General features: G+C 43.7%; 1 protein-coding gene across 4 annotated transcripts in view; it reads left to right on the plus strand.

Annotated features, from left to right (window-relative positions):
- The first annotated feature begins 6,025 nt into the window (after positions 1-6,025).
- LOC109870954 (exportin-4) overlaps positions 6,026-27,220 on the plus strand; it is a 65,101-nt gene continuing 43,906 nt past the window's right edge. For all 4 annotated transcript variants that reach the window (XM_031805849.1, XM_031805848.1, XM_020461673.2 and 1 more), the window contains exons 1-6: positions 6,026-6,137; positions 7,208-7,313; positions 14,073-14,214; positions 14,327-14,465; positions 17,422-17,538; positions 17,992-18,145. In XM_031805849.1, coding sequence (XP_031661709.1) covers positions 6,072-6,137; positions 7,208-7,313; positions 14,073-14,214; positions 14,327-14,465; positions 17,422-17,538; positions 17,992-18,145 — 724 coding nt within the window. In that variant the 5' untranslated portion in view covers positions 6,026-6,071. The remainder of the gene's footprint in view (positions 6,138-7,207; positions 7,314-14,072; positions 14,215-14,326; positions 14,466-17,421; positions 17,539-17,991; positions 18,146-27,220) is intronic.

Consider the following 27,220-nt stretch of genomic DNA (forward strand, 5'->3'; position numbering starts at 1 on the left):
CACAGGCTTCTTTAAACTGCTAAGTGCATGTTAAGCATTTTAATGCTTCCATGAACAAAATATTTCAGAGTGCTGTTTGTACTAGCTGTGGACATAGGGAATCTAGGACTAGTTATGCAGTTCCTGCAGAATCTGACAGGTCCACACACATCAGCAAGATCAAAAGGCCATATGTGCAAAAGAAAAGAGGACAATATTCAGAGTAGGTTGTAGTCAGACCTTAACCCCATACCTTTAAAATGAAGAGTTTGGGGTTTTGTAGTAGCCTGGCTGACATGACTCACATGGTACACAGCGAGGGAGAGCTGTGAAACATTGGCCTGGACAAGAGTCCGTTCTTGGTGCAATATTCACACAAAAGTTGCTTGAGCTTTGTTTGGTTCTCTCTTTTTTCCCCAGAGGGTTTGAACTGTCCTTTGGATTTAAAAATCCAACAGTTGTGTTGGTAGGGGGCGGTGCTCGGGGGCTGTGTGTGGCTGTCCATGTGGGTATTTTAGTGAGAAAGACACATAGGAGAACCAATCTGTTAAAAATCCCCCTTCATTATCCACACTTTGTGCCTACAACATCAAGACTTCGAGTTTGGTGTCAGCCAGGCTAGTTTGTAGGGTTGTTTTGGCCATTGTGGGTAGGTTTGATGTAGCTGTTTTGGGTAGCTGTCCATTGTGGGGTGGTTGTGTTGTTTTGGGTGGTAATTGTGGGGTTGTTTTGGGCATTGTGGGTAGTTATGGGTTGTTTTTGGTTGGTTTGAGGTAGCTGTTTTGGGTAGTCGTTCATTGTGGGGTAGTTTGGGTTATTTTGGGGGTAGTTGTGTTGTTTTGGGTATCTAGTGTTGTTTTGGGTGGTTGTTTTGAGCATTGTGGATGCTTGTGGGTTGCTTTGCTTTGGATAATTAGAAGATTGTCCCCTGAGAGTTTGAAATTGGATACAGTGAGCTATACCAATATCAGCATTCTGGCTGTACCCAATATTATTTAGCTCTATTTTCAACGGTACTGATACAAGATCATTTTCATAACATTAATGAATTCAGATGCCATTTAAACTGTTCATTTCCATCAGATGGAGACATAGAATGTGACATGCATTTTTGTCTTACCATAAGATGTATTTAGAAAGCAGTATGAGGACGAGGGTGTTCAAATATAGACCTGAACATATTTTTATTCAGTATTCTATTGAAATGCAACAAGACACACAGAGAACACTTAGAAGGTGTTTTGACATAAATTGTAATTTTTCTCAAGTCTGTCATTTCACTGTGTGGGCTACCTCTCTGAAGGTGTTAAAAGGGTTGCAGAATATTTTTTGATGCACACGTGAACTGAAACATGGGTTCCATTTAGTTCACAATGGAGCCCCTAGTTCCACTCTTCACGCCCCTGATAACTCCTTTGTCCCACCTCCCACACATGCGGTGACCTCACCCATTACTATCAGCATGTCCAGAGATACAACCTCCCTCATCATCACCCAGTGCCTGGGCTTACCTCCGCTGTACCCGCACCCCACCATACCCCTGTCTGCGCATTATGCCCTGAATATATTCTACCATGCCCAGAAACCTGCTTCTCTTATTCTCTGTCCCCAACGCTCTAGGCGACCAGTTTTGATAGCCTTTAGCCGCACCCTCATACTACTCCTTCTCTGTTCCGCGGGTGATGTGGAGGTAAACCCAGGCCCTGCATGTCCCCAGGCACCCTCATTTGTTGACTTCTGTGATCGAAAAAGCCTTGGTTTCATGCATGTCAACATCAGAAGCCTCCTCCCTAAGTTTGTTTTACTCACTGCTTTAGCACACTCTGCTAACCCTGATGTCCTTGCTGTGTCTGAATCCTGGCTCAGGAAGGCCACCAAAAATTCAGAGATTTCCATACCCAACTATAACATCTTCCGTCAAGATAGAACTGCCAAAGGGGGCGGAGTTGCAGTTTACTGCAGAGATAGCCTGCAAAGTAATGTCATACTTTCCAGGTCCATACCCAAACAGTTCGAACTACTAATTTTGAAAATTACTCTCTCCAGAAATAAGTCTCTCACGGTTGCCGCCTGCTACCGACCCCCCTCAGCTCCCCAGCTGTGCCCTGGACACCATTTGTGAATTGATCGCCCCCCATCTAGCTTCAGAGTTTGTTCTGTTAGGTGACCTAAACTGGGATATGCTTAACACCTCGCCAGTCCTACAATCTAAGCTAGATGCCCTCAATCTCACACAAATCATCAAGGAACCCACCAGGTACAACCCTAACTCTGTAAACAAGGGCACCCTCATAGACGTCATTCTGACCAACTGGCCCTCCAAATACACCTCCGCTGTCTTCAACCAGGATCTCAGCGATCACTGCCTCATTGCCTGTATCCGCTACGGAGCCGCAGTCAAACGACCACCCCTCATCACTGTCAAACGCTCCCTAAAACACTTCTGTGAGCAGGCCTTTCTAATCGACCTGGCCCGGGTATCCTGGAAGGACATTGACCTCATCCCGTCAGTTGAAGATGCCTGGTCATTCTTCAAAAGTAACTTCCTCACCATTTTAGATAAGCATGCTCCGTTCAAAAAATGCAGAACTAAGAACAGATACAGCCCTTGGTTCACCCCAGACCTGACTGCCCTCGACCAGCACAAAAACATCCTGTGGCGGACTGCAATAGCATCGAATAGTCCCCGTGATATGCAACTGTTCAGGGAAGTCCGGAACCAATACACGCAGTCAGTCAGGAAAGCTAAGGCCAGCTTCTTCAGGCAGAAGTTTGCATCCTGTAGCTCCAACTCCAAAACGTTCTTGGACACCGTGAAGTCCATGGAGAACAAGAGCACCTCCTCCCAGCTGCCCACTGCACTGAGGCTAGGTAACACGGTCACCACTGATAAATCCATGATTATCGAAAACGTCAATAAGCATTTCTCAACGGCTGGCCATGCCTTCCGCCTGGCTACTTCAACCTCGGCCAACAGCTCCGCCCCCCCCGCAGCTCCTCGCCCAAGCCTCTCCAGGTTCTCCTTTAACCAAATCCAGATAGCAGATGTTCTGAAAGAGCTGCAAAACCTGGACCCGTACAAATCAGCTGGGCTTGACAATCTGGACCCTCTATTTCTGAAACTATCTGCCACCATTGTCGCAACCCCTATTACCAGCCTGTTCAACCTCTCTTTCATATCGTCTGAGATCCCCAAGGATTGGAAAGCTGCCGCAGTCATCCCCCTCTTCAAAGGGGGAGACACCCTGGACCCAAACTGTTACAGACCTATATCCATCCTGCCCTGCCTATCTAAGGTCTTCGAAAGCCAAGTCAACAAACAGGTCACTGACCATCTCGAATCCCACCGCACCTTCTCCGCTGTCCAATCTGGTTTCCGAGCCGGTCATGGGTGCACCTCAGCCACACTCAAGGTACTCAACGATATCATAACCGCCATCGATAAAAGACAGTACTGTGCAGCCGTCTTCATCGACCTTGCCAAGGCTTTCGACTCTGTCAATCACCATATTCTTATCGGCAGACTCAGGAGCCTCGGTTTTTCGGATGACTGCCTTGCCTGGTTCACCAATTACTTTGCAGACAGAGTTCAGTGCGTCAAATCGGAGGGCATGCTGTCTGGTCCTCTGGCAGTCTCTATGGGAGTGCCACAGGGTTCAATTCTCGGGCTGACTCTTTTCTCTGTGTATATCAATGATGTTGCTCTTGCTGCGGGCGATTCCCTGATCCACCTCTACGCAGACGACACCATTCTATATACCTTCGGCCCGTCTTTGGACACTGTGCTATCTAACCTCCAAACAAGCTTCAATGCCATACAACACTCCTTCCGTGGCCTCCAACTGCTCTTAAACGCTAGTAAAACCAAATGCATGCTTTTCAACCGGTCGCTGCCTGCACCCGCATGCCCGACTAGCATCACCACCCTGGATGGTTCCGACCTAGAATATGTGGACGTCTATAAGTACCTAGGTGTCTGGCTAGACTGCAAACTCTCCTTCCAGACTCATATCAAACATCTCCAATCGAAAATCAAATCAAGAGTCGGCTTTCTATTCCGCAACAAAGCCTCCTTCACTCACGCCGCCAAGCTTACCCTAGTAAAACTGACTATCCTACCGATCCTCGACTTCGGCGATGTCATCTACAAAATGGCTTCCAACACTCTACTCAGCAAACTGGATGCAGTCTATCACAGTGCCATCCGTTTCGTCACTAAAGCACCTTATACCACCCACCACTGCGACTTGTATGCTCTAGTCGGCTGGCCCTCGCTACATATTCGTCGCCAGACCCACTGGCTCCAGGTCATCTACAAGTCCATGCTAGGTAAAGCTCCGCCTTATCTCAGCTCACTGGTCACGATGGCAACACCCATCCGTAGCACGCGCTCCAGCAGGTGTATCTCACTGATCATCCCTAAAGCCAACACCTCATTTGGCCGCCTTTCGTTCCAGTACTCTGCTGCCTGTGACTGGAACGAATTGCAAAAATCACTGAAGTTGGAGACTTTTATCTCCCTCACCAACTTCAAACATCAGCTATCTGAGCAGCTAACCGATCGCTGCAGCTGTACATAGTCTATTGGTAAATAGCCCACCCTTTTTCACCTACCTCATCCCCATACTGTTTTTATTTATTTACTTTTCTGCTCTTTTGCACACCAATATCTCTACCTGTACATGACCATCTGATCATTCATCACTCCAGTGTTAATCTGCAAAATTGTAATTATTTGCCTACCTCCTCATGCCTTTTGCACACATTGTATATAGACTCCCCCTTTGGTTTCTACTGTGTTATTGACTTGTTAATTGTTTACTCCATGTGTAACTCTTTGTTGTCTGCTCACACTGCTATGCTTTATCTTGGCCAGGTCGCAGTTGCAAATGAGAACTTGTTCTCAACTAGCCTACCTGGTTAAATAAAGGTGAAAAAAAAAAAAAAAAATCTATGGTAAGATGAGCAATACAGTGAAATATTCAAATGGGTGGTTGATTACAACTTAAATCTATGCAGGTTATTCATCTTGTTTGAAAGAGGTGTATGTGTGGTAGATGGATGAACATGTAGATTATGATACATTTTTTACCAGTGAAGGAAGTCCAGCACACCATCTATCCTACACAGCACAGGCATTGTATGTATTCAGGAAGAACTAGTTATCACGTCACCAATAATTATGTACGAATTGATGACATTTTCAAAAATAAATATGTTAACCCTACCATGAAGTGTCAAATATTTATCTTACAGAAGGAAACAATGAGATAGAACAATCAGAAGTACAACATACAACAGATGAAATCAAATGACAACAGATGATGTTGTGGGCTCAGATTTGAAGGACACGCACGCACCATTTAGACATAACTGGTCGTTTTTTATCTGTCACATAGTTTTAAGAAATGTGGCTGCATATTTTTTCATAACTGACATATCTCTTTAAAGTAATTTACATCATAATTTGAAGCTATAAAATCACATGTAAAACAATATATTTTCTATGATAGGGTAGTGGGGCAAGGAATTACATTTCATGAGAACAACATCACTTTTTTTAATAGGTATAATTTGTGTCCTATGTTATGACAGCCATAACATTATGAACAGAATAGGGCCTCTGGGGGTTATGATAAGGTAAAGGTAATAACATAGATCTCTGGTAATATGTCATTTAGAACATATAAATAGGCATAATGGGGGTTTATTTTAGAAGTAAAAATGACCACCTTTATCAATATTATTTTTAAAAACTTTCCAGAAAGTCCCACTTCAGTGCAAATCTTTCAATAAACCATTTTGACAAAAGGATTCAAATTATTTTCTGACTTTTTTGGTGCGCTCTCCTGGTGGTAGGAATCATCTATAAACGTTAAGGTATCACAACATATGACGTTTGCAAGCGTCTTGGCTTGTAAAAAATTAAGACCTTATGTTCAATATTTTATTGCTATGTTTTTTTAAATTACATATCCTCCATAGAGCGACGCGCTGTCCTGAAACTCCCTGCAAAAAGTCTCCACTATCAAATTGGCCAGAGAACCCCTAATCCCATAATTCAGCGCATGGCGCGTCATTGAAGAGAGACAATGATGGCGGCGGTTGGTGCACCAGAAGTGATTTCACAGCTGGAAAGCGCTGCCAAAGTTTTAATGGTGAGAAATATAATATTTTTTTTGTTAAAGTTTTTTGGTATGTGCATAGTTCTTGGTTTTATTGAGGGTTATGTGACGGCGAGCGATCTATCGGGCACAGTTATTTATCGGAAAGGATACTGATGCGTGGCGCAGTGTTGTCTCCATCCTGCAAAAATCTAGCATAGCCATCATCCCCAAAAGCCGCTAGCTAAGTGTGACAGTGTCTGTTGTGACGATGTTTCCTAAACACTTCACTAGTAGAACACTCATGTTTACAGGGAACCACACACTTGTTTAGCTAGTTAGTTTGATTCAATACTCAAGTTGTATTTCTTCAACGCTAGACAGTTCGGTGAACATCCCCATTGCAGCCCGCGTCGTTAGACACGCTGTTGATTCACCATGTTCCACCTAACGTTAGCTAGCTAGCTATTGACTTTACCGTCTATTTGTCACCAACGTTATGCAACAGTCAAGGAGGACACTCTCTCAATTCCCTGAATATATCACAAAGCACAGCTTTTAGTAAAGGAAAAGTGATATATTGGAAACAATTAGCTTAACCATCGGGAAGGGTTGGCTTGCTAGTACAGTAGTTGGCTAAAAGTTATCGATCACACACTTGATTAAGCACCATGCTTGGTGATTGAAGTACTCTTGGGAGCTCGTGCCAGTTACTTCGAATAACATTCTTCATGTTTGAGTTTATTCTATCCATGCTATTGTTTTAGCCACATAATTATGTAAGCTAGTTAACAGATTCTGGTCCAATAGTTTCTAAACGTGTATGTTCAGGGGAAGGGGTGGGCATGGGAAGGAAGCCCCTGTCGTGCCTGTGGTCAGGAGAGATAAAATGGTATTTCTCGCCTCATTCCTGGCCACCGTGACGTGAGTCAAAGATCTTATTTTACTGCAATTAGACCTGGATTGGGATTTTTCTGCCGAGCCCCATTCTGGCCACACTCCTTGGTTTACCGCGTATGTGTGTTTAGTTGTGTATATTTTGGGGGTCTTTTAAGGTGTGTGTGTGACTTTACCTAGTTGAGATATGGTGTAATTGACTGTACACAAATGGTATGTGTGTTTAGGCACCGCCATCCATGGTCAATACAGAACAGAGGCAGCACGCAGAACACATATTCCTCTCCTTCCGGAAGTCTAAATCACCCTTCGCTGTCTGCAAGCACATATTAGGTAAGTGTCCCTCTAACAAAAAAGCTTCAAAACACTTCTCAATCATGTTTGTTTGTGTGTGTTAGGCCTAAATCAAATCAAATGTTATTGGTCACATACACATGGTTAGCAGATGTTAATGCGAGTGTAGCGAAATGCTTGTGCTTCTAGTTCGAACAGTGCAGTAATATCTAACAAGTAATCTAACAAATTCATAACAACTACCTAATACACACAAATGTGAAGGGATGGAATAAGAATATGTACAAATAAATATATGGATGAGCGATGGACAAGCGGCATAGGCAAGATGCAATAGATGGTATAAAATACAGTATATACATATGAGATGAGTAATGTAAGATATGTAAACATTATTAAAGCGGCATTTTTTTAAGTGACTAGTGATCCATTTATTAAAGTGGCTTATGATTTGATCTATATGTAGGAAGCAGCCTCTCTGTGCTAGTGATGGCTGTTTAACAGTCTGAAGGCCTTGAGATAGAAGCTGTTTTTCAGTCTCTCGGTCCCAGCTTTGATGCACCTGTACTGACCTCGTCTCCTGGATGGCAGCTGGGTGAACAGGCATTGGCTCGGGAGGTTGTTGTCCTTGATGATCTTTTTGGCCTTCCTGTGACATCGGGTGCTGTAGGTCTCCTGGAGGGCAGGTAGTTTGCCCCTGGTGATGCGTTGTGCAGAACGCACCACCCTCTGGAGAGCCTTGCGGTTGAGGGTGGTGCAGTTGCCATATCAGGCGGTGATACAGCCCGACAGGATGCTCTCAGAGGTCGGCCGATTAATCAGAATGGCCGATTTAATTAGGGCAGATTTCAAGTTTTCATAACAATCGGTAATCTGCATTTTTGGACACCGATTATGACCGATTACATTGCACTCCACGAGTAGACTGCATGGCAGGCTGACTACCTGTTGAGATATGGTGTAACTGACTGTACACAAATGGTATGTGTTAGGTATGGTGCTAGCTAGCATTAAACTTATCTTATAAAAAAAACATAAATCTTAACATAATCACTAGTTAACTACACATGGTTGATGATATTACTAGTTTATCTAGCTTGTCCTGCGTTGCATATAATCGACGCGGTGCCTGTTAATTTATCATTGAATCACAGCCTACTTCGCCAAACGGGTGATGATTTAACAAGCGCACTCGCGATAAAAGCACTGTCGTTGCACCAATGTGTACCTAACTATAAACATCAATGCCTTTCTTAAAATCAATACACAAGTATATATTTTTAAACCTGCATATTTAGTTAATATTGCCTGCTAACATGAATTTTTTTTAAATTAGGGAAATTGTGTCACTTCTCTTGCGTTTTGTGCAACAGACTCAGGCTATATGCAGCTCGTTGCGAGCCAGGCGGCCCAAAGACAGCCAACTTCGCCAAACCGGGGGATGATTTAACAAAAGCACATTTGCGAAACAAGCACAATCGTTGCACGACTGTACCTAACAATAAACATCAATGCCTTTCTTAAAATCAATACACAGAAGTATATATTTTTAAACCTGCATATTTAGTTAAAAGAAATTCATGTTAGCAGGCAATATTAACTATGGAAATTGTGTCACTTCTCTTGCATTCATTGCACGCAGAGTCAGGGTATATGCAACCGTTTGGGCTGTCTGGCTCAACTAATTTGCCAGAATTGTACGTAATTATGACATAACATTGAAGGTTGTGCAATGTAACTGGAATATTTAGACTGATGGATGCCACCCCTTAGATAAAATACGTAACGGTTCCGTATTTCACTGAAAGAATAAACGTCTTGTTTTTGAAATTATTGTTGACCATATTAATGACCTAAGGCTCGTATTTCTGTGTGCTATTATGTTATAATTAAGTCTATGATTTGATAGAGCAGTCTGACTGAGCGGTGGTAGGCAGCAGCAGGCTCATAAGCATGCATTCAAACAGCACTTTACTGCGTTTGCCAGCAGATCTTTGCTGTGCTTCAAGCATTGAGCCGTTTATGACTTCAAGCCTATCAACTCCCGAGATTAGGCTGGCAATATTGAAGTACCTATTAGAACATCCAATAGTCAAAGGTATATTAAATACAAATGGTATAGAGAGAAATAGCCCTATAATAACTACAACCTAAAACTTATTACCTGGGACTATTTAAGGCTCATGTTGAAAGGAACCACCAGCTTTCATATGTTCTCATGTTCTGAGCAAGGAACTGAAACGTTAGCTTTCTTACATGGCACGTTTCCACTTTTACTTTCTTCTCCAACACTTTGTTTTTGCATTATTTAAACCAAATTGAACATGTTTCATTATTTATTTGAGAGTAAAATGATTTGATTGATGTATTATATTAAAATAAGTGTTCATTGTTCATTCAGTATTCTTGTAATTGTCATTTACATTATATATATATATATATATATATATATATATATATACATACATACATACATACATACATACATACATACATACATACAGTGGGGCAAAAAAATATTTAGTCAGCCACCAATTGTGCAAGTTCTCCCACTTAAAAAGATGAGAGGCCTGTAATTTTCATCATAGGTACAATTTAACTATGACAGACAAAATGAGACAAAAAATCCAGAAAATCACATTGTAGAATTTTTAATGAATTCATTTGCAAATTATGGTGGAAAATAAGTATTTGGTCAATAACAAAAGTGTATCTCAATACTTTGTGATATACCCTTTGTTGTTAATGACAGAGGTCAAACGTTTTCTGTAAGTCTTCACAAGGTTTTCACACACTGTTGCTGGTATTTTGTCCCATTCCTCCATGCAGATCTCCTCTAGAGCAGTGATGTTTTGGGGCTGTTGCTGGGCAACACGGACTTTCAACTCCCTCCAAAGATTTTCTATGGGGTTGAGATCTGAAGACTGGCTAGGCCACTCCAGGACCTTGAAATGCTTCTTACAAAGCCACTCCTTCGTTGCCCGGGCGGTGTGTTTGGGATCATTGTCATGCTGAAAGACCCAGCCACGTTTCATCTTCAATGCCCTTGCTGATGGAAGGAGGTTTTCACTCAAAATCTCACGATACATGGCCCCATTCATTCTTTCCTTTACACGGATCAGTCGTCCTGGTCCCTTTGCAGAAAAACGGCCCCAAAGAATGATGTTTCCACCCCCATGCTTCACAGTAGGTATGGTGTTCTTTGGATGCAACTCAGCATTCTTTGTCCTGCAAACACGACGAGTTGAGTTTTTACCAAAAAGTTATATTTTGGTTTCATCTGACCATATGACATTCCCCCAATCTTCTTCTGGATCATCCAAATGCTCTCTAGAAAACTTCAAACGGGCCTGGACATGTACTGGCTTAAGCAGGGGGACACCTCATGGAGTTGCAGAATTCAAGTCCCTGGCGGCGTAGTGTGTTACTGATGGTAGGCTTTGTTACTTTGGTCCCAGCTCTCTGCAGGTCATTCATTAGGTACCCCCGTGTGGTTCTGGGATTTTTGCTCACCGTTCTTGTGATCATTTTGACCCCACGGGGTGAGATCTTGCGTGGAGCCCCAGATCGAGGGAGATTATCAGTGGTCTTGTATGTCTTCCATTTCCTAATAATTGCTCTCACAGTTGATTTATTCAAACCAAGCTGCTTACCAATTGCAGATTCAGTCTTCCCAGCCTGGTGCAGGTCTACAATTTTGTTTCTGGTGTCCTTTGACAGCTCTTTGGTCTTGGCCATAGTGGAGTTTGGAGTGTGACTGTTTGAGGTTGTGGACCGGTGTCTTTTATACTGATAACAGGTGCCATTAATACAGGTAATGAGTGGAGGACAGAGGAGCCTCTTACAGGTCTGTGAGAGCCAGAAATCTTGCTTGTTTGTAGGTGACCAAATACTTATTTTCCACCATAATTTGCAAATAAATACATTAAAAATCCTACAATGTGATTTTCTGGATTTTTTTTCTCATTTTGTCTGTCATAGTTGAAGTGTACCTATGATGAAAATTACAGGCCTCTCTCATCTTTTTAAGTGGGAGAACTTGCACAATTGGTGGCTGACTAAATACTTTTTTGCCCCACTGTATATACACAAATAAAGGGAACACTAAAATAACACATCCTAGATCTGAATGAATGAAATATTCTTATTAAATACTTTTTTCTTTACATAGTTGAATGTGCTGACAACAAAATCACACAAATTATCAATGGAAATCAAATGTATCAACCCAGGAAGGTCTGGATTTGGAGTCACACTCAAAATTAAAGTGGAAAACCACATTACAGGCTTATCTAACTTTGATGTAATGTCCTTAAAACAAGTCAAAATGAGGCTCAGTAGTGTGTGTGGCCTCTACGTGCCTGTATGACCTCCCTACAATGCCTGGGCATGCTCCTGATGAGGTGGCGGATGGTCTCCTGAGGGATCTCCTCCCAGACCTGGACTAAAGCATCTGCCAACTCCTGCACAGTTGGTGGATGGAGCGAGACATGATGTCCCAGATGTGCTCAATTGGATTCAGGTCTGGGGAACGGGTGGGCCATTCTATAGCATCAATGCCTTCCTCTTGCAGGAACTGCTGACACACTCCAGCCACATGAGGTCTAGCATTGTCTTGCATTAGGAGGAACCCAGTGCCAACCATACCAGCATATGGTCTCACAAGGGGTCTGAGGATCTCATCTCGGGACCTAATGGAAGTCAGGCTACCTCTGGCGAGCACATGGAGGGCTGTGCGGCCCCCCCAAATAAATGCCACCCCACACCATGACTGACCCACCGCCAATCCGGTCATGCTGGAGGATGTTGCAGGCAGCAGAACGTTTTCCACGGCGTCTCCAAACTGTCACGTCTGTCACATGTGCTCAGTGTGAACCTGCTTTCATCTGTGAAGAGCACAGGGCGCCAGTGGCGAATTTGCCAATCTTGGTGTTCTCTGGCAAATGCCAAACGTCCTGCACGGTGTTGGGCTGTAAGCACAACCCCCACCTGTGGACGTCGGGCCCTCATACCACCCTCATGGAGTCTGTTTCTGACCGTTTGAGCAGACACATGCACATTTGTGGCCTGCTGGAGGTCATTTTGCAGGGCTCTGGCAGTGCTCCTCCTGCTCTTCCTTGCACAAAGGCGGAGGTAGCGGTCCTGCTGCTGGGTTGTTGCCCTCCTACGGCCTCCTCCACGTCTCCTGATGTACTGGCCTGTCTCCTGGTAGCGCCTCCATGCTCTGGACACTACGCTGACAGACACAGCAAACCTTCTTGCCACATCTCGCATTGATGTCCCATCCTGGATGAGCTGCACTACCTGAGCCACTTGTGTGGATTGTAGACTCTGTCTCATGCTACCACTAGAGTGAAAGCACCGCCAGCATTCAAAAGTGACCAAAACATCAGCCAGGAAGCATAGGAACTGAGAAGTGGTCTGTGGTCCCCACCTGCAGAACCACTCCTTTATTGGGGGTGTCTTGCTAAATGCCTATTTCCACCTGTTGTCTATTCCATTTGCACAACAGCATGTGAAATTTATTGTCAATCAGTGTTGCTTCCTAAGTGGACAGTTTGATTTCACAGAAGTGTGATTGACTTGGATTTTCATTGTGTTGTTTAAGTGTTCCCTTTATTTTTTTGAGCAGTGTGTGTGTGTGTGTGTGTGTGTGTGTGTGTGTGTGTGTGTGTGTATATATATATATATATCGGCTGATTAATCGGTATCGGCTTTTTTTGGTCCTCCAATAATCAGTATCGGCGTTGAAAAATCATAATCGGTCAACCTCTATTCTCAATTGTGCATATGTAAAAGTTTGTGTGGGTGATATATGATACTGTATGTGTGCAGGTGTGCCCATAAGTGTTTCCTTTAGCCAGCATTTGGCCGATAAAAAAAATAATATATAAAACATTTAAAATGAGAGAAGCTGATTTAATTCAAATTGGCGCAGACCAATTGTCTGGGAGAAGAAAGAAAAAAATCCCATTGTGAAATAATGCATTTTAGCCTATTAATTGATGGAAATACACTGTATATACGCAAAGTATGTGGACACACATTAGTGGATGCGGCTATTTCAGCCACACCCTGACCGGTGTATAAAATCGAGCACACGGCCATGCAATCTCCATAGACAAACATTGGCAGTAGAATGGCCTTACTGAAGAGCTCAGTGACTTTCAATGTGCCATTGTCATAGGATGCCACCTTTCCAACAAGTCGGTTTGTAAAATGTATGCCCTTTAAGTGCTGTTATTGTGAGGTGGAAATATCTAGGAGTAACAACGTCTCAGCCGCAAAGTGGTAGGCCACACAACCTCACAAAACGGGACGCCAAGTGCTGAAGAGCATAGCAAGTAAAAATTGCCTGTCCTCGTTTGCAACACTCACTACCGAGTTTCAAACTGCCTCTGGAAGCAACGTCAGCACAATAACTGTTTGTCGGGAGCTTCCTGAAATGGGTTTCCATAATCGGAAACAGCCGCACATCAAGCCTAAGATCGCCATGTGCAATGAATGCTAAGCGTCGACTGGACTGGAGTGGTGTGAAGCTCTCCGCCGATGTACTCTGGAGCAGTGGAAATGCGTTCTCTAGAGTGATGAACCACACTTCACCATCTGGCAAGTCCAACAGACAGATCTGAGTGTGGTGGATGCCAGGAGAACTCTACCTACCCCAAAGCATAGTGCCAACTGGAAAGTTTGGTGGAGGAAGAATAATGTTCTGGGTTTGGGCTAGGCCCCTGAGTTCCAGTGAAGGGAAATCTTAACGCTACTCTGTGATTAATGTGCATCTGTCACCCTCCACAGAGACCAGTAAGGTGGACTATGTGCTGTTCCAGGCAGCCACGGCTGTCATGGAGGCGGTGGTACGGGAGTGGATCCTGCTGGAGAAGGCCAGCATCGAGTCGCTCCGGACATTCCTCCTCACCTACGTTTTACAGAGACCCAAGTAGGCGTGTGTGTAGCGGCAGCATGAATTAGATTCTCAAGGATCTATCAATCTCACTTCATGCAGGCCTCTAATGCAGTTTAAAAATAAGTCTCTCCTCTCTCCCCCCCAGTCTACAGAAGTATGTCCGGGAGCAGATCCTGCTGGCTGTAGCGGTCATAGTGAAGAGAGGCTCTTTGGACAAGTCCATTAACTGTAAAGGTATCTTCCACGAAGTCAGCCAGCTTATCAGCAGCGGCAACCCCACAGTGGTAAGAAACACAGGCAGCCCAATTCTTATATTTTTCTCACTAAATGTTATTTTAACCAATTACATCCTATCTTTTCATGTAATATATTTTTCAGAGCTGATCTTCTTGGTCAAAAGAATTGGGCTTCCTAGGTTAACGCAGCCTACTTGACTCCACAGCCCAATTCTGATCTTTTTTCAGATCAATAAGTCCACTCTGAAAAAGATCTGATGTGATTGGGCAAATGATCAATTCATGGAAAAAACATCAGAATGTCATAATTATCAAAGATGTGAAAGGAGTACACTCGTTAGTGATATGGGAAAAGAGCTCCACAAGTCCACTCCTTCAAATCCCACAGTGATAGATGTTCACTCTGCTTCTGGCTTTAAAACCAGTTAAATGTAATTGAAACTGTATGTAATCTACATTATCTCCAAAAGTAATTATTTATCATGAGGGCCATAAACAATAACTAGTAATGCTGCATACTCCAAAAAAAGGTTAAAATATCACCTTTCTGGTAAACATTGCTGAGGAGTAGTCACTTTTGAGGACACAAGCTCAAGTACACAGTACAAATATTTTATGATGTACAGTGCCTTCAAAAGCATTTACACCTGGACTTTTTCCACATTTTGCTACGTTACAGCCTTATTCTACAGTTGATTCAGTAGTTTTTTTGTTCATCAATCTACACACAATGCCCCATAATGACAAAGCAAAAACAGGTTTTTAGATTTTTTTTTGCAAATGTAATTAAAAAATAAAACACCTGAAATAAAAGTATTCAGACTATTTTCTCAGTACTTTGTTGAAGCGCCTTTGGCAGCGATTAGAGCAATGAGTATTCTTGGGTATGACGCTGCAAGCTTGGCACACCTGTATTTGGGGAGTTTCTCCCATTCTTCCCTACAGATCCTCTCAAGCTCTGTTAGGTTGGATGGGGAGCGTCACTGCACAGCTATTTTCAGGTCTCTCCAGGGATATTCGATCAGGTTCAAGTCTGGGCTCTGGCTGGGCCACTCGAGGATATTCAGAGACTTGTTCCAAAGTCACTCGTGCATTGTCTTGGCTGTGTAGTTAGTCATTGTCCTGTTAGAAGGTGAACTTTTGCCCCAGTCTGAGATCCTGAGCGCTCTGGAGCAGGTTTTCATCAAGGTTCTCTCTGTACTTTGCTCTGTTCTTCTTTCCCTCGATCCTGACTAGTCTCCCAGTCCCTGCCGCTGAAAAACATCCCCATAGCATGATGCTGCCACCATGCTTCACCATAGGGATGGTGCCAGGTTTCCTCCAGATGTGACGTTTGATATTCAGGCAAAATACTTCAGTCTTGGTTTCACCAGATCAGAGAATCATGTTTGAGTCCTTTAGGTGCCTTTTGGCAAACTCCAAGCAGACTGTCATATTCCTTTACTGAGGAGTTGCTTCCGTCTGGCCACGCTACCATAAAGGCCTGATTGGTGGAGTGCTGCAGAGATGGTTGTTCTTCTGGAAGGTTCTCCCATCTCCACAGTAGAACTCTGAGGCTCTGTCAGAGTGACCATCGGGTTCTTGGTCACCTCCCTGACCAAGGCACTTCTCTCCTGATTGTTCAGTTTGGATGTGCAGCCAGCTCTAGGAAGAGTCTTGGTGGTTCCAAACTTCTTCCATTTGAGAATGATTGAGGCCACTGTGTTCTTGGGAACCTTCAATGCTGCAGATATTTTTTACTACTTTTCCAAAGATCTGTGCCTCGACACAATCCTGTATCAGGTCTCTACAGAAAATTCCTTTGACCTCATGGCTTGGTTTTTGCTCTGACATGCACTGTCAACTGTGGGACCTTATATAGACAGGTATGTGTATTTTCAAATCATGTCCAATCAATTGAATTGACCACAGGTGGACTCCAAGTTGTAGAAACATCTCAAGGATGATCAATGGAAATAGGATGCACCTGAGCTCAATGTCAAGTCTCATAGCAAAGGGTTTGAATACTTCTGTAAATAAGGTATTTGTTTTTTTATTTTGAATGTCTTAAAACCTTTTTTCACTTTGTCATTGTGGGCTATTGTGTGTAGATTGAGGATTTTATTTTATCCTTTTAGGATGAGGCTGTAACTTAACAAAATGTGGGAAAAGTTAAGGGGTCTGAATACTTTCCGAACTGTATTTACTATTCAACACAGCTGTATGAATAAGGCTTGAAATTAATTATATGCTTTCTAAAAATACTATAATCAAATTATAAAACGACTAACTATAAGATTTCACCTTCCTTATAACTGTAAAATACATATTTGTATGTTTAGTGTTAAAATGCAAATTTTCTTAAGGTCTTTCTTGATCAAAACGTCTGCCCCCATTTCTGTGAATGTCTCACAGAACTCTAGCGTGTCTTCCTGAACTTGTTAGGAACTCGCCTTTCATCTTATATTAATCTTGCCCATTTATGACAGTGTTTTTGTTTAAAATCTATGAATGATTTATAGCTAGTAATCTAAAACATCTCTGAATGTGCCACAGTGACGAAACCACTCCTGCTGCATTATGATGTAAGGATTCCAGGCATATGTTGTTAGGGGCTGTGACGTAGGATTCAGCCAGGAGTTGGACATTTGGAAGAGCGAATGAAATGGTAGGAGGGACATCCCAGCCTTAAGTGATGTCAGAGTTATAAGCTAAAATGTTGGTCGGAGCTGGTACCAGAACCACACAGGTCCCCAAAACAGAGGAGTTAAATGCCCATGCGGTACCCACCGTTCCTTTGAGATTTCTGGCCTCCCTAACCTGATATGAGCTCTCCCAGTAGTATAACTGTCTCCACTAGATGGCAGTCATTCTTCAGGAGGCCAGGGAGGTTTTCATGGCTTGGGTCTTATTTAGATCTGTCCTCTTTAGTAAGCCGGCTGCTGTCCTCTGTCAGCTACCCTCAATGTGACATATGACATCAGACGGTGTGTGTGACCTCAGACCTGTGTGTGTGCCCCTGCAGCAGACACTGGCCTGCTCCATCCTGACGGCTCTCATCAGTGAGTTCTCCAGCTCCAGTAAGACCAGTAATATCGGCCTCAACATGGAGTTCCACGGCAGCTGCAAACGCATCTTTCAGGTCAGACTTCCGTTCCTCCCGCTCCTTTTGCCTCCCGCTCCTTTTTCCTCCCGCTCCTTTTTCCTCCCGCTCCTTTTTCCTCCCGCTCCTTTTTCCTCCCGCTCCTTTTTCCTCCCGCTCCTTTTTCCTCCCGCTCCTTTTGCCTCCCGCTCCTTTTGCCTCCCGCTCCTTTTTCCTCCCGCTCCTTTTTCCTCCCGCTCCTTTTTCCTCCCGCTCCTTTTGCCTCCCGCTCCTTTTTCCTCCCGCTCCTTTTTCCTCCCGCTCCTTTTTCCTCCTGCTCCTTTTTCCTCCTGCTCCTTTTTCCTCCTGCTCCTTTTTCTCCTGCTCCTTTTTCCTCCTTTCTCCTCTGTTCATCTAACTGAATGCTATGCTCTCTCTGGCTTGGTAGTAGTGTGTGTTTGTGTTGACACCTTTTGTGCATGTGTTTTTGTTCTGATGTGTGTTCACGTTCAGGAGGACAACCTGCGTCAGATCTTCGTATTGACCATGGAGGTGCTGCAGGAGTTCAGTCGCAGAGAGAACCTCAACGCTCAGATGTCCTCTGTGTTCCAGAGATACCTGGCCCTGGCCAATCAGGTCCTTAGCTGGAACTTCCTGCCGCCCAATCATATCCTTTCTTGCGTCCGCAGTGTTTCCCCATTGGTGGGTAGCAGTTTATTCTATTTGGGTCATGGAAGGATTGTATTAAATATTGTTTTTGAAAACGCAGTGTATTCCGGAAGTATTCAGACCTCTTGACTATTTCCACATTTTCTTACGTTACAGCCTTTTTCTAAAATGGATACAATTGTTTTTTTCCTCATCAATCTACACACAATACCCCATAATCAAAAAGCAAAAACAGATTGTTTGAAATTTTTGCAAATGTATATAAAAAATGAAATCACATTTACTTAAGTATTTAGACCCTTTACTCAGTACTTTATTGAAGCACCTTTGGCAGCGATTACAGCCTCAAGTCTTCTTGGATATGATGCTACAAGCTTGGCACACTTGTATTTGGTGAGTTTCTCCCATTCTTCTCTGCAGATACACTCAAGCTCTGTCAGGTTGGATGGGGAGCGTCGCTGCACAGATATTTTTAGGTCTGCAGGGATGTTCGATCAGGTTCAAGTCCGGGCTCTGGCTGGGCCACTCAAGGACATTCAGAGACTTGTCCCGAAGGCATTCCGACGTTGTCTTGACTGTGTGCTTAGGGTCATTGTCCTGTTGGAAGGTGAACCTTCACCCCAGCCTGAGGTCCTGAGTGCTCTGGAGCAGGTGTTCATCAATGATCTCTGACTTTGCTCCATTCATCTTTGTCTCGATCCTGACTAGTCTCTCAGTCCCTGCCGCTGAAAAACATCCCCATAGCATGATGATGCCACTACCATGCTTCACCATAGGGATGGTGCCAGGTTTTCTCCAGATGTGACACTTGGCATTCAGGCCAAAGAGTTTAATCTTGGTTTCATCAGACCAGAGAATCATGTTTCTCATAGTCTGATTCCTTTGGGTGCCTTTTGGCAAACTCCAAACAGACTGTCATGTTCCTTTACTGAGGAGTTGCTTCCGTCTGGCCACTCTACCATAAAGGCCTGATTGGTGGAGTGCTGCAGAGATGGTTGTTATTCTGTAAGGTTCTCCCATCTCCACAGTAGAACTCTGGAGCTATGTCAGTTACCATTGGATTCTTGGTCACCTCCCTGACCAAGGCCTTCTCCCATAATTGCTCAGTTTGGCCGGGGTGGGCAGCTCTAGGAAGTCTTGGAGTTTCCAAACGTCAATTTAAGAATTATGGAGGCCACAATGTTCTTGGGAACCTTCAATGCTGCAGAAATGTTTTGGTACCCTTCCCCAGATCTGTGCCATGACACTGCTATCTGAGCTCTATGGCCAATTCCTTGAACCTCATGGCTTGGTTTCTGCTCTGACATGCACTGTGAACTGTAGTTCCTTATATAGACTGGTGTGTGCCTTGTCTAAACCTGTTTTCGCTTTATGGGGTATTGTGTGTAGATTGAGGGAATGTTTTTTTATTTAATCAATTTTAGAATAAGGCTATAACATAACAAAATGTAGAATAAGTCAAGGTCTGAATACTTTCCGAATGCACTGTAATTTTAGGGATGGTAAAACATTTTCCGTGTGGTCTTAAATGACTAAAAGCAGATATAAAGTATTTAGAAAAGATAATGGAGCCCCATGGAAAATGTGTAGAATTGCAGAAACTAGCTTTAAAACCGTAAAATATTGTCTCTGCGGCCGAAAGGGGGGCCTTTAAAACCGCGCCATTGGCCACCCTAACTTTACCACCACTGCTGAAAAATCCTAGAGGAAACACTGTAGACTGGTTTGATCATAAACATTGGTCTTGTATGTTAGGTGCATCATATGAAAATGTGGCTGTCTTGGGTACAGTGCAAAAGGTTTGGGGTGTGGCATATGGTTGTACCACTTATGTTTTCATTTGTTACTCTCATTTGGCTGCGTTTGTGCTCATTTGGCTGTGTTTGTGTGGGTGCGCACACACGTGTGTCATTGGCCTGTTGAGCTCATTGGAGCGTTAATCCTACTCAGACTAGCAGCCTCTCTCTCCCGCCTCTGTGTTTTAAAGGGATCTAAGGTGGCGTCGCTGCAAACCAGGGTTATGTATCACTTTCAAAGAGGCCCTGTGTGTCTGTGCCCATACCAGATAGCAGCCTGATAACCAGGCCTCTTTAATGGGGGACAGGCGAGGGGGTGGATTGCCGCCAGCCTCTTTAAACCCCACAGCTTGTTGAGTGTCCGTCTGGAATGCCAGACATGGTCCTGTGTGTGTATGTGTGTTAGGGTTTCCTTTAGGAAAATATGTCTCTGTACAACGTGACCGGGAAGATGTTAATTTACCAGACATTTGAGAAATTTACAAGACATTTATCTGTCTATATATATTTTTTTAACTGGGCAAGTCAGTAAAGGACAAATTATTTTCTACAATGATGGCCAATTGTGCGCCGCCCTATGGGACTCCCAATGCCGGATGTCAAACAGCCTGGATTCGAACCAGAGACATGCTTTATGGAAGAGAGTGAGAAAGAAACCTCCGACCTGGCGCAGCTAGCACCATCAATAAACAAGGGATATTGGCCAAATGAGCTAAATGTATGCGTCCTCAAAACAGCCATATAACAAATGACATAAACACTATTCCTTGTGTTTCGATATGTAGTACTTGCTCACGGGCACATTGACATATTATTCACCTAGTCATTTCAGGGATTCAAACCAACAATCTTTCAGTTACTGGCCCAACGCTCTTAACCTGTAGACTACCTGCCAGCCAGTAGCATATGTAAAACTTTATAACCAATAGTTTTTTACTTTCCTAAAACAATAATTGTCCACCTCACATTCTTCCTTACCTCAAGTTCAACTGTCAGTAGCTAAAGCTTAATAATAGCTACACCACATCAAAGGTTTCTAAACTTTGTTAGGGTAATATCAAAAGTAAATCAAGCCTTTGTTTATAGGGAAATACGAGCAGGCTATTACACTCAACAAAAATATAAACGCAAAATGTAAAGTGTTGGTCCCATGTATCATGAGCTGAAATAGAAGATCCCAGAAATTATCCATATGCACAAAAAGCTTATTTCTCTCACAAAAAGCTTATTTCTCTTTTGTGCACTACTTTGTGTACAACCCTGTTGGTGAGCATTTATACTTTTCCAAGATAATTCATCCACCTGACAGGTGTGGCATATCAAGAAACTGATTAAATGTCATTGACTACACAGGTGTACCTTGTGCTGGGGACAATAGAAGGCTACTCTAAAATGTGCAGTCTTGTCAGACAACACAATGCCACAGATGTGTCAAGTTTTGAGTGAGCAATTGTCATGCTGACTGCAGCTATGTCCACCAGAGCTGTTGCCAGAGAATTTAATGTCATTTCTCTACTATAAGACATTGGAGGTCAATGTCATTTTAATGAATTTGGCAGTATGTCCAACCGGCCTTACAACCGCAGACCATGTGTAAGTAACCACGCCAGCCCAGGACCTCCACATCTGGCTTTTTCACCTGTGGGATTGTCTAAGAATAGCCACCTGGACAGCTAATGAAACTGTGGGTTTGCACAACCAAAGAATTTCTGGACAAACTGTCAGAAGCCATCTCAGGGAAGCACATCTACGTGCTCGTCGTCCTCACCAGGGTTTTGACCTGACTGCAGTTCGGCGTCGTAACCAACTTCAGTGGGCAAATGCTCACCTTTTATGGCACTGGCACGCTGTAAATGGGTACTCTTGGCAGATGAGTTTTGGTTTCAACGGTACCTGGCAGATGGCACTAAGCGTGTATGGCGTCATGTGGGCGAGCAATTTCCTTATGTCAAGATTGTGAACAGAGTTCCCCGTGGTGGTGGGGTTATGGTATGTGCAGGCATAAGCTACGGACAATGAACACAATTGCATTTTATCAATGGCAATTTGAATGCACAGAGATAACGTGATGAGATCCTGAGACCCATCGTCGTGCCATTCATCCGAAGTTCATGTCGCAAGGATCTGTACACAATACCTGGAAGCTGAAAATGTCCCAGTTCTTCCATGGGCTGCATACTCACCAGCCATGTCACCCATTGAACATGTTTGGGATGCTATGGATCGATGTGTACGACAGCGTATTCCAGTTCCCGCCATTATCCAACAACTTCGCTCAGCCATTGAAGAGGAGTGGGACAAATTTCCACAGGCCACAATCAACAGCCTGTGAAGGAGATGTGTCGCGCTGCATGAGGCAAATGGTGGTCACCTTTTTTTAAGGTATCTGTGACTAACAGATGCATATCTTTATTCCCAGTCATGTGAAATCCATAGATTAGGGCCTAATGAATTCATTTCAATTGACTGATTTCCTTATATGAACATTAACTCTGTAAAATCTTTGAAATTGTTATATGTTGTGTTTATTTTTCTTCAGTGTATATTGTGGCAAACACAACGTTACAGTTGAGACTTAATTTGGCCAAAGAAAATGACTCAACAGAATGAAACAAAACACTGGCGAGCTAGTTTAAACCTTCACAAAGGTTTTGAATAGTCTATATTGCAGCAGTTACCAACAAAGACTACTACCTAACATACTCAACCAATGATGACAATAGGCTAATGATATTTATTTTAACAGGCCTGCTTATAACCCATCTTAAACCTAATACAGAGCAGACAATTATTAGGCTGTTGATTTGGCTATTAGCCTACTATACTGCAGGCAACGGCGCTCCTACTGACTCCAACAGTTGAACTTGAGGTGAGGAAGAATGTTTTAGGCCTACCATAGTTTTTCCTATAATCGAACAATATAATGCTTATCTTTTAGAAAAAATATTGGGATAGAAAAGGAATGAATTAGCCTCTTTCTGTACGTTTATATCTGTGTCAGACAGGCTACTGCGTCTGCCGACAAGGGTAAAGAAATGCATGTCGTTGTTGTAGCATGCCACCGGCATCTCTCTCTCTCTCTCTGGTGGCTAGGCCTAAGCTTCGCTTTCTTTTTATATATTTAAAATCATACATTGCACGCCTATGCATGCAATACCGGTGCATTTAGTGCTCAAGTCTCTGACTACTGAACTGTGAGATGGACAATTATTGTTTTAAGAAAGTAAAACCTATACAACAGTAGGCTATGAACTTTTACACAAGTGGCCTTGCGGTAAGAGCGTTGGGCCAGTAACCGAAAGGTTGCTGTTTCGAATCCCTGAGTTGACTAGGTGAAAAATCTCTGTTCCCTTGATCAAGACACTTAACCCTAATTGCTCCTGTAAGTCTCTTTGCCAAAGATTGTCTGCTAAATAAAACGTTTGTAATTGTGGCTCATTTGGCCAACATCCCTTGTTTATTGATGGCTCTGGCTGCGTGGGTGGACATGCAATGCATTTGGATGACCGATACATTTCTCAAATGTCCGATAAATTAAAATCTTCCCGGTCACTTGTCCGGCGCCACATTTTCCTAACGGAAACACTGGTGTGTGTGCTGTCTGGATGCTTGTTTGATCGGAGAACAGATTTATGAAGACTTCTGGGAAGGTAAAGCGGTGTGGCCTTCTGTCCATGTGTATCAGACATGTCTCTCTGTCTGAATTTGAGTGTGTGTGTCCGTGACCGTGTGTGTATCAGGGGGCCACTCCTTAATTGCATGCCTGGCAGCTGTAGCCTGTTAGCCCCCCCCCCCCCCCTCTCTCCTTTTTAAAGACTCTTTTTAAAACACCACAGTGGCTCCATCCTTCACAAACCAACCGTGTGGCATGTGTTTCATCTGTCTGCGCCACACTCCCCCCTCTGGGCCCAGTATGTGGCCCCTGCGTTAGTAAGACAGCGCGTCTCTCCACGCTGATGTTAACCCCAGAGTCGGGATGGAGACGTGGTCAAGCTCAAGGCTGGTCAGGTGCTCTGAATGGCTACTGTGGATGACAACCCCTATGTCCTGCCCCTTGCCTTGAGCCACTGGGGACCTTGACATAAACACACACACATTAAACAGGGAATACGGCTGTCTTGGGGATGGCTGTCCCAACTCATGCACAGGTGAGGGGGAATCTGGTCATATTTGGGGAAACCGCTTCTACCGTATGCTACTCCAAATATTGCGATATCCGATATAATCGTTTTGGCCCATTTGTGTGCTTATTTCCAATATTACAGTCACATTCTCCTAAATAAATTGTCTAGTGAAAAAAAAATTGAGCTTAGTTTATGGCTGACCCTGTAAAACAACACATTTCACTGCACCTATCTGGTGTATGTGACAATAAAACATCTTTGTTTTATACATTTCTATTCATTTAGAGACCAGGGGTTCTCAAAGTGGGATCCATGGACCGGCTAGGGGTCCGCAGAGGTACTGCAAGTGGTCCGCGGACAGTTTTCTTTTTATGTATCTCTCTCACACACACAGTTTGGACTCACCTACTCATTCAAACATTTCTTTATTTTAATTATTTTTTACATTGTTGAATAATAGTGAAGACATCAAAACGACAAGCAGCGCACACACATTGCATTGGAGTAAAACCAATCAATGTTTTGTGTGATAATGTAGGCTAATCTTTATAGTTGCTGCCATATCGTAGCCACTAGCCAGAGTTACTGAAAGGAATGTAACTCCCCACTTGAGTTTTGCATTGGGGCAAAAAACTATCTCCATTTTAACCACCTTAAGATCATGCAAGTAACACATGAGTAGGCTACCTAGCTGTGTACCCGGACCGGTAATCAGTCTGACAATGGGCAAGTTTGTTTCGCATCGCCCAGGACACGATTATTCCTCATGCTGCCATATCGTAGCGAGAGTTGATGGAAAAAGAACTAGCCAATGTTTGTAATGATGAGAAAGTAATTGCTATGTTGACTGCCTGTGTGTTTTGCTTGCCTAAATATACTTTTACAACAGACAACAGTTTGTCTGAACATGTCGATCGTGTCTTTTGTGTAGTGTACAACATGACTAAATAACATGAAATCACGCTTGAGGCATGAATGCATAGTTCGAACATGTCGATCGTGTCTTTAGTGTACAACATTACGTTTCCCCCTCCCATGTGAATGTAGAGGCAGTGGAGTGGTGGGAACACTTGGGTATAAACTACGTAGGGAGCAGAGTGGGCAGCAGCTACACTTTATTTTTTATTCCTGTACATGCGCAGAAATATCTATTAATAGCTGCTGCAATTTGGGTTCCAGAAAATCCGGACCGCAGCCACACGCAATACTTATTTTTATTTGTTTTACATGAATGCACCAATTTTTAAACTGCAATGTTTTCTCTGCCTCGTGGAAATATTTGTAGAATTGCAGGATATTAGCTTTAAAACTGCAACAACAAAACGCATTAAATATGTAGAATTAAAATGTTCCTTCCCAGGTCCCGAGACTTGGTTCGTCCTGTCATGCACTGCCGAAGTCTTAGTGAAGTCCTTGTATGCTATTTGGATCTCCCTCCTGATTTATGAGAGGGTACCTGATGAATTTGCTATCACAAAAGGCGTCCCCAGCCACAAAAACGTTTGAGAACCCTTGATTTAGGCTTTATTGTCAACATATTGATCTAGTCTTAAATGATAAAACTGCATATTTTTGATTTGTAAAGTCAAATAGAGTATCATCTTGCTCTTCAAGATATATACACTGCTCAAAAAGATAAAGGGAACACTTAAACAACACAATGTAACTCCAAGTCAATCACACTTCTGTGAAATCAAACTGTCCACTTAGGAAACAACACTGATTGACAATAAATGTCACATGCTGTTGTGCAAATGGTATAGACAACAGGTGGAAATTATAGGCAATTAGCAAGACACCCCCAATAAAGGAGTGGTTCTGCAGGTGGTGACCACAGACCACTTCTCAGTTCCTATGCTTCCTGGCTGATGTTTTGGTCACTTTTGAATGCTGGCGGTGCTTTCACTCTAGTGGTAGCATGAGACAGAGTCTACAATCCACACAAGTGGCTCAGGTAGTGCAGCTCATCCAGGATGGCACCTCAATGCAAGTGGCAGGAAGGTTTGCTGTGTATGTCAGCGTAGTGTCCAGAGCATGGAGGCGCTACCAGGAGACCGGTCAGTACATCAGGAGATGTGGAGGAGGCCGTAGGAGGGCAACAACCCAGCAGCAGGACCGCTGTCTCCGCCTTTGTGCAAGGAGGAGCAGGAGGAGCACTGCCAGAGCCCTGCAAAATGACCTCCAGCAGGCCACAAATGTGCATGTGTCTGCTCAAACGGTCAGAAACAGACACCATGAGGGTGGTATGAGGGCCCGACGTCCACAGGTGGGGGTTGTGCTTATAGCCCAACACCGTGCAGGACGTTTGGCATTTGCCAGACTGCCAGACACCAGACTGGCAAATTCGCCACGGGCACCCTGTGCTCTTCGCAGATGAAAGCAGGTTCACACTGAGCACGTGACAGAGTCTGTAGACGCCGTGGAGAACGTTCTGCTGCCTGCAACATCCTCCCGCATGACAGGTTTGGCTGTGGGTCAGTCATGGTGTGGGGTGGCATTTCTTTGGGGGGCCGCACAGGCCTCCATGTGCTCGCCAGAGGTAGCCTGACTGCCATTAGGTACCGAGATGAGATCCTCAGACCCCTTGTGAGACCATATGCTGGTGCGGTTGGCCCTGGGTTCCTCCTAATGCAAGACAATGCTAGACCTCATGTGGCTGGAGTGTGTCAGCAGTTCCTGCAAGAGGAAGGCATTGATGCTATGGACTGGCCCACCCGTTCCCCAGACCTGAATCCAATTGAGCACATCTGGGACATCATGTCTCGCTCCATCCACCAACGGCACGTTGCACCACAGACTGTCCAGGAGTTGGCGGATGCTTTAGTCCAGGTCTGGGAGGAGATCCCTCAGGAGACCATCCGCCACCTCATCAGGAGCATGCCCAGGCATTGTAGGGAGGTCATACAGGCACGTGGAGGCCACACACACTACTGAGCCTCATTTTGACTTGTTTTAAGGACATTACATCAACGTTGGATCAGCCTGTAGTGTGGTTTTCCACTTTAATTTTGAGTGTGACTCCAAATCCAGGCCTCCATGGGTTGATAAAGTTGATTTCCATTGATAATTTTTGTGTGATTTTGTTGTGAGCACATTCAACTATGTAAAGAAAAAAGTATTTCATAAGAATATTTCATTCATTCAGATCTAGGA

This window comes from Oncorhynchus kisutch, linkage group LG26, assembly GCF_002021735.2.
Source record: "Oncorhynchus kisutch isolate 150728-3 linkage group LG26, Okis_V2, whole genome shotgun sequence".
In the NCBI taxonomy this organism is placed as follows: Eukaryota; Metazoa; Chordata; class Actinopteri; order Salmoniformes; family Salmonidae; genus Oncorhynchus; species Oncorhynchus kisutch.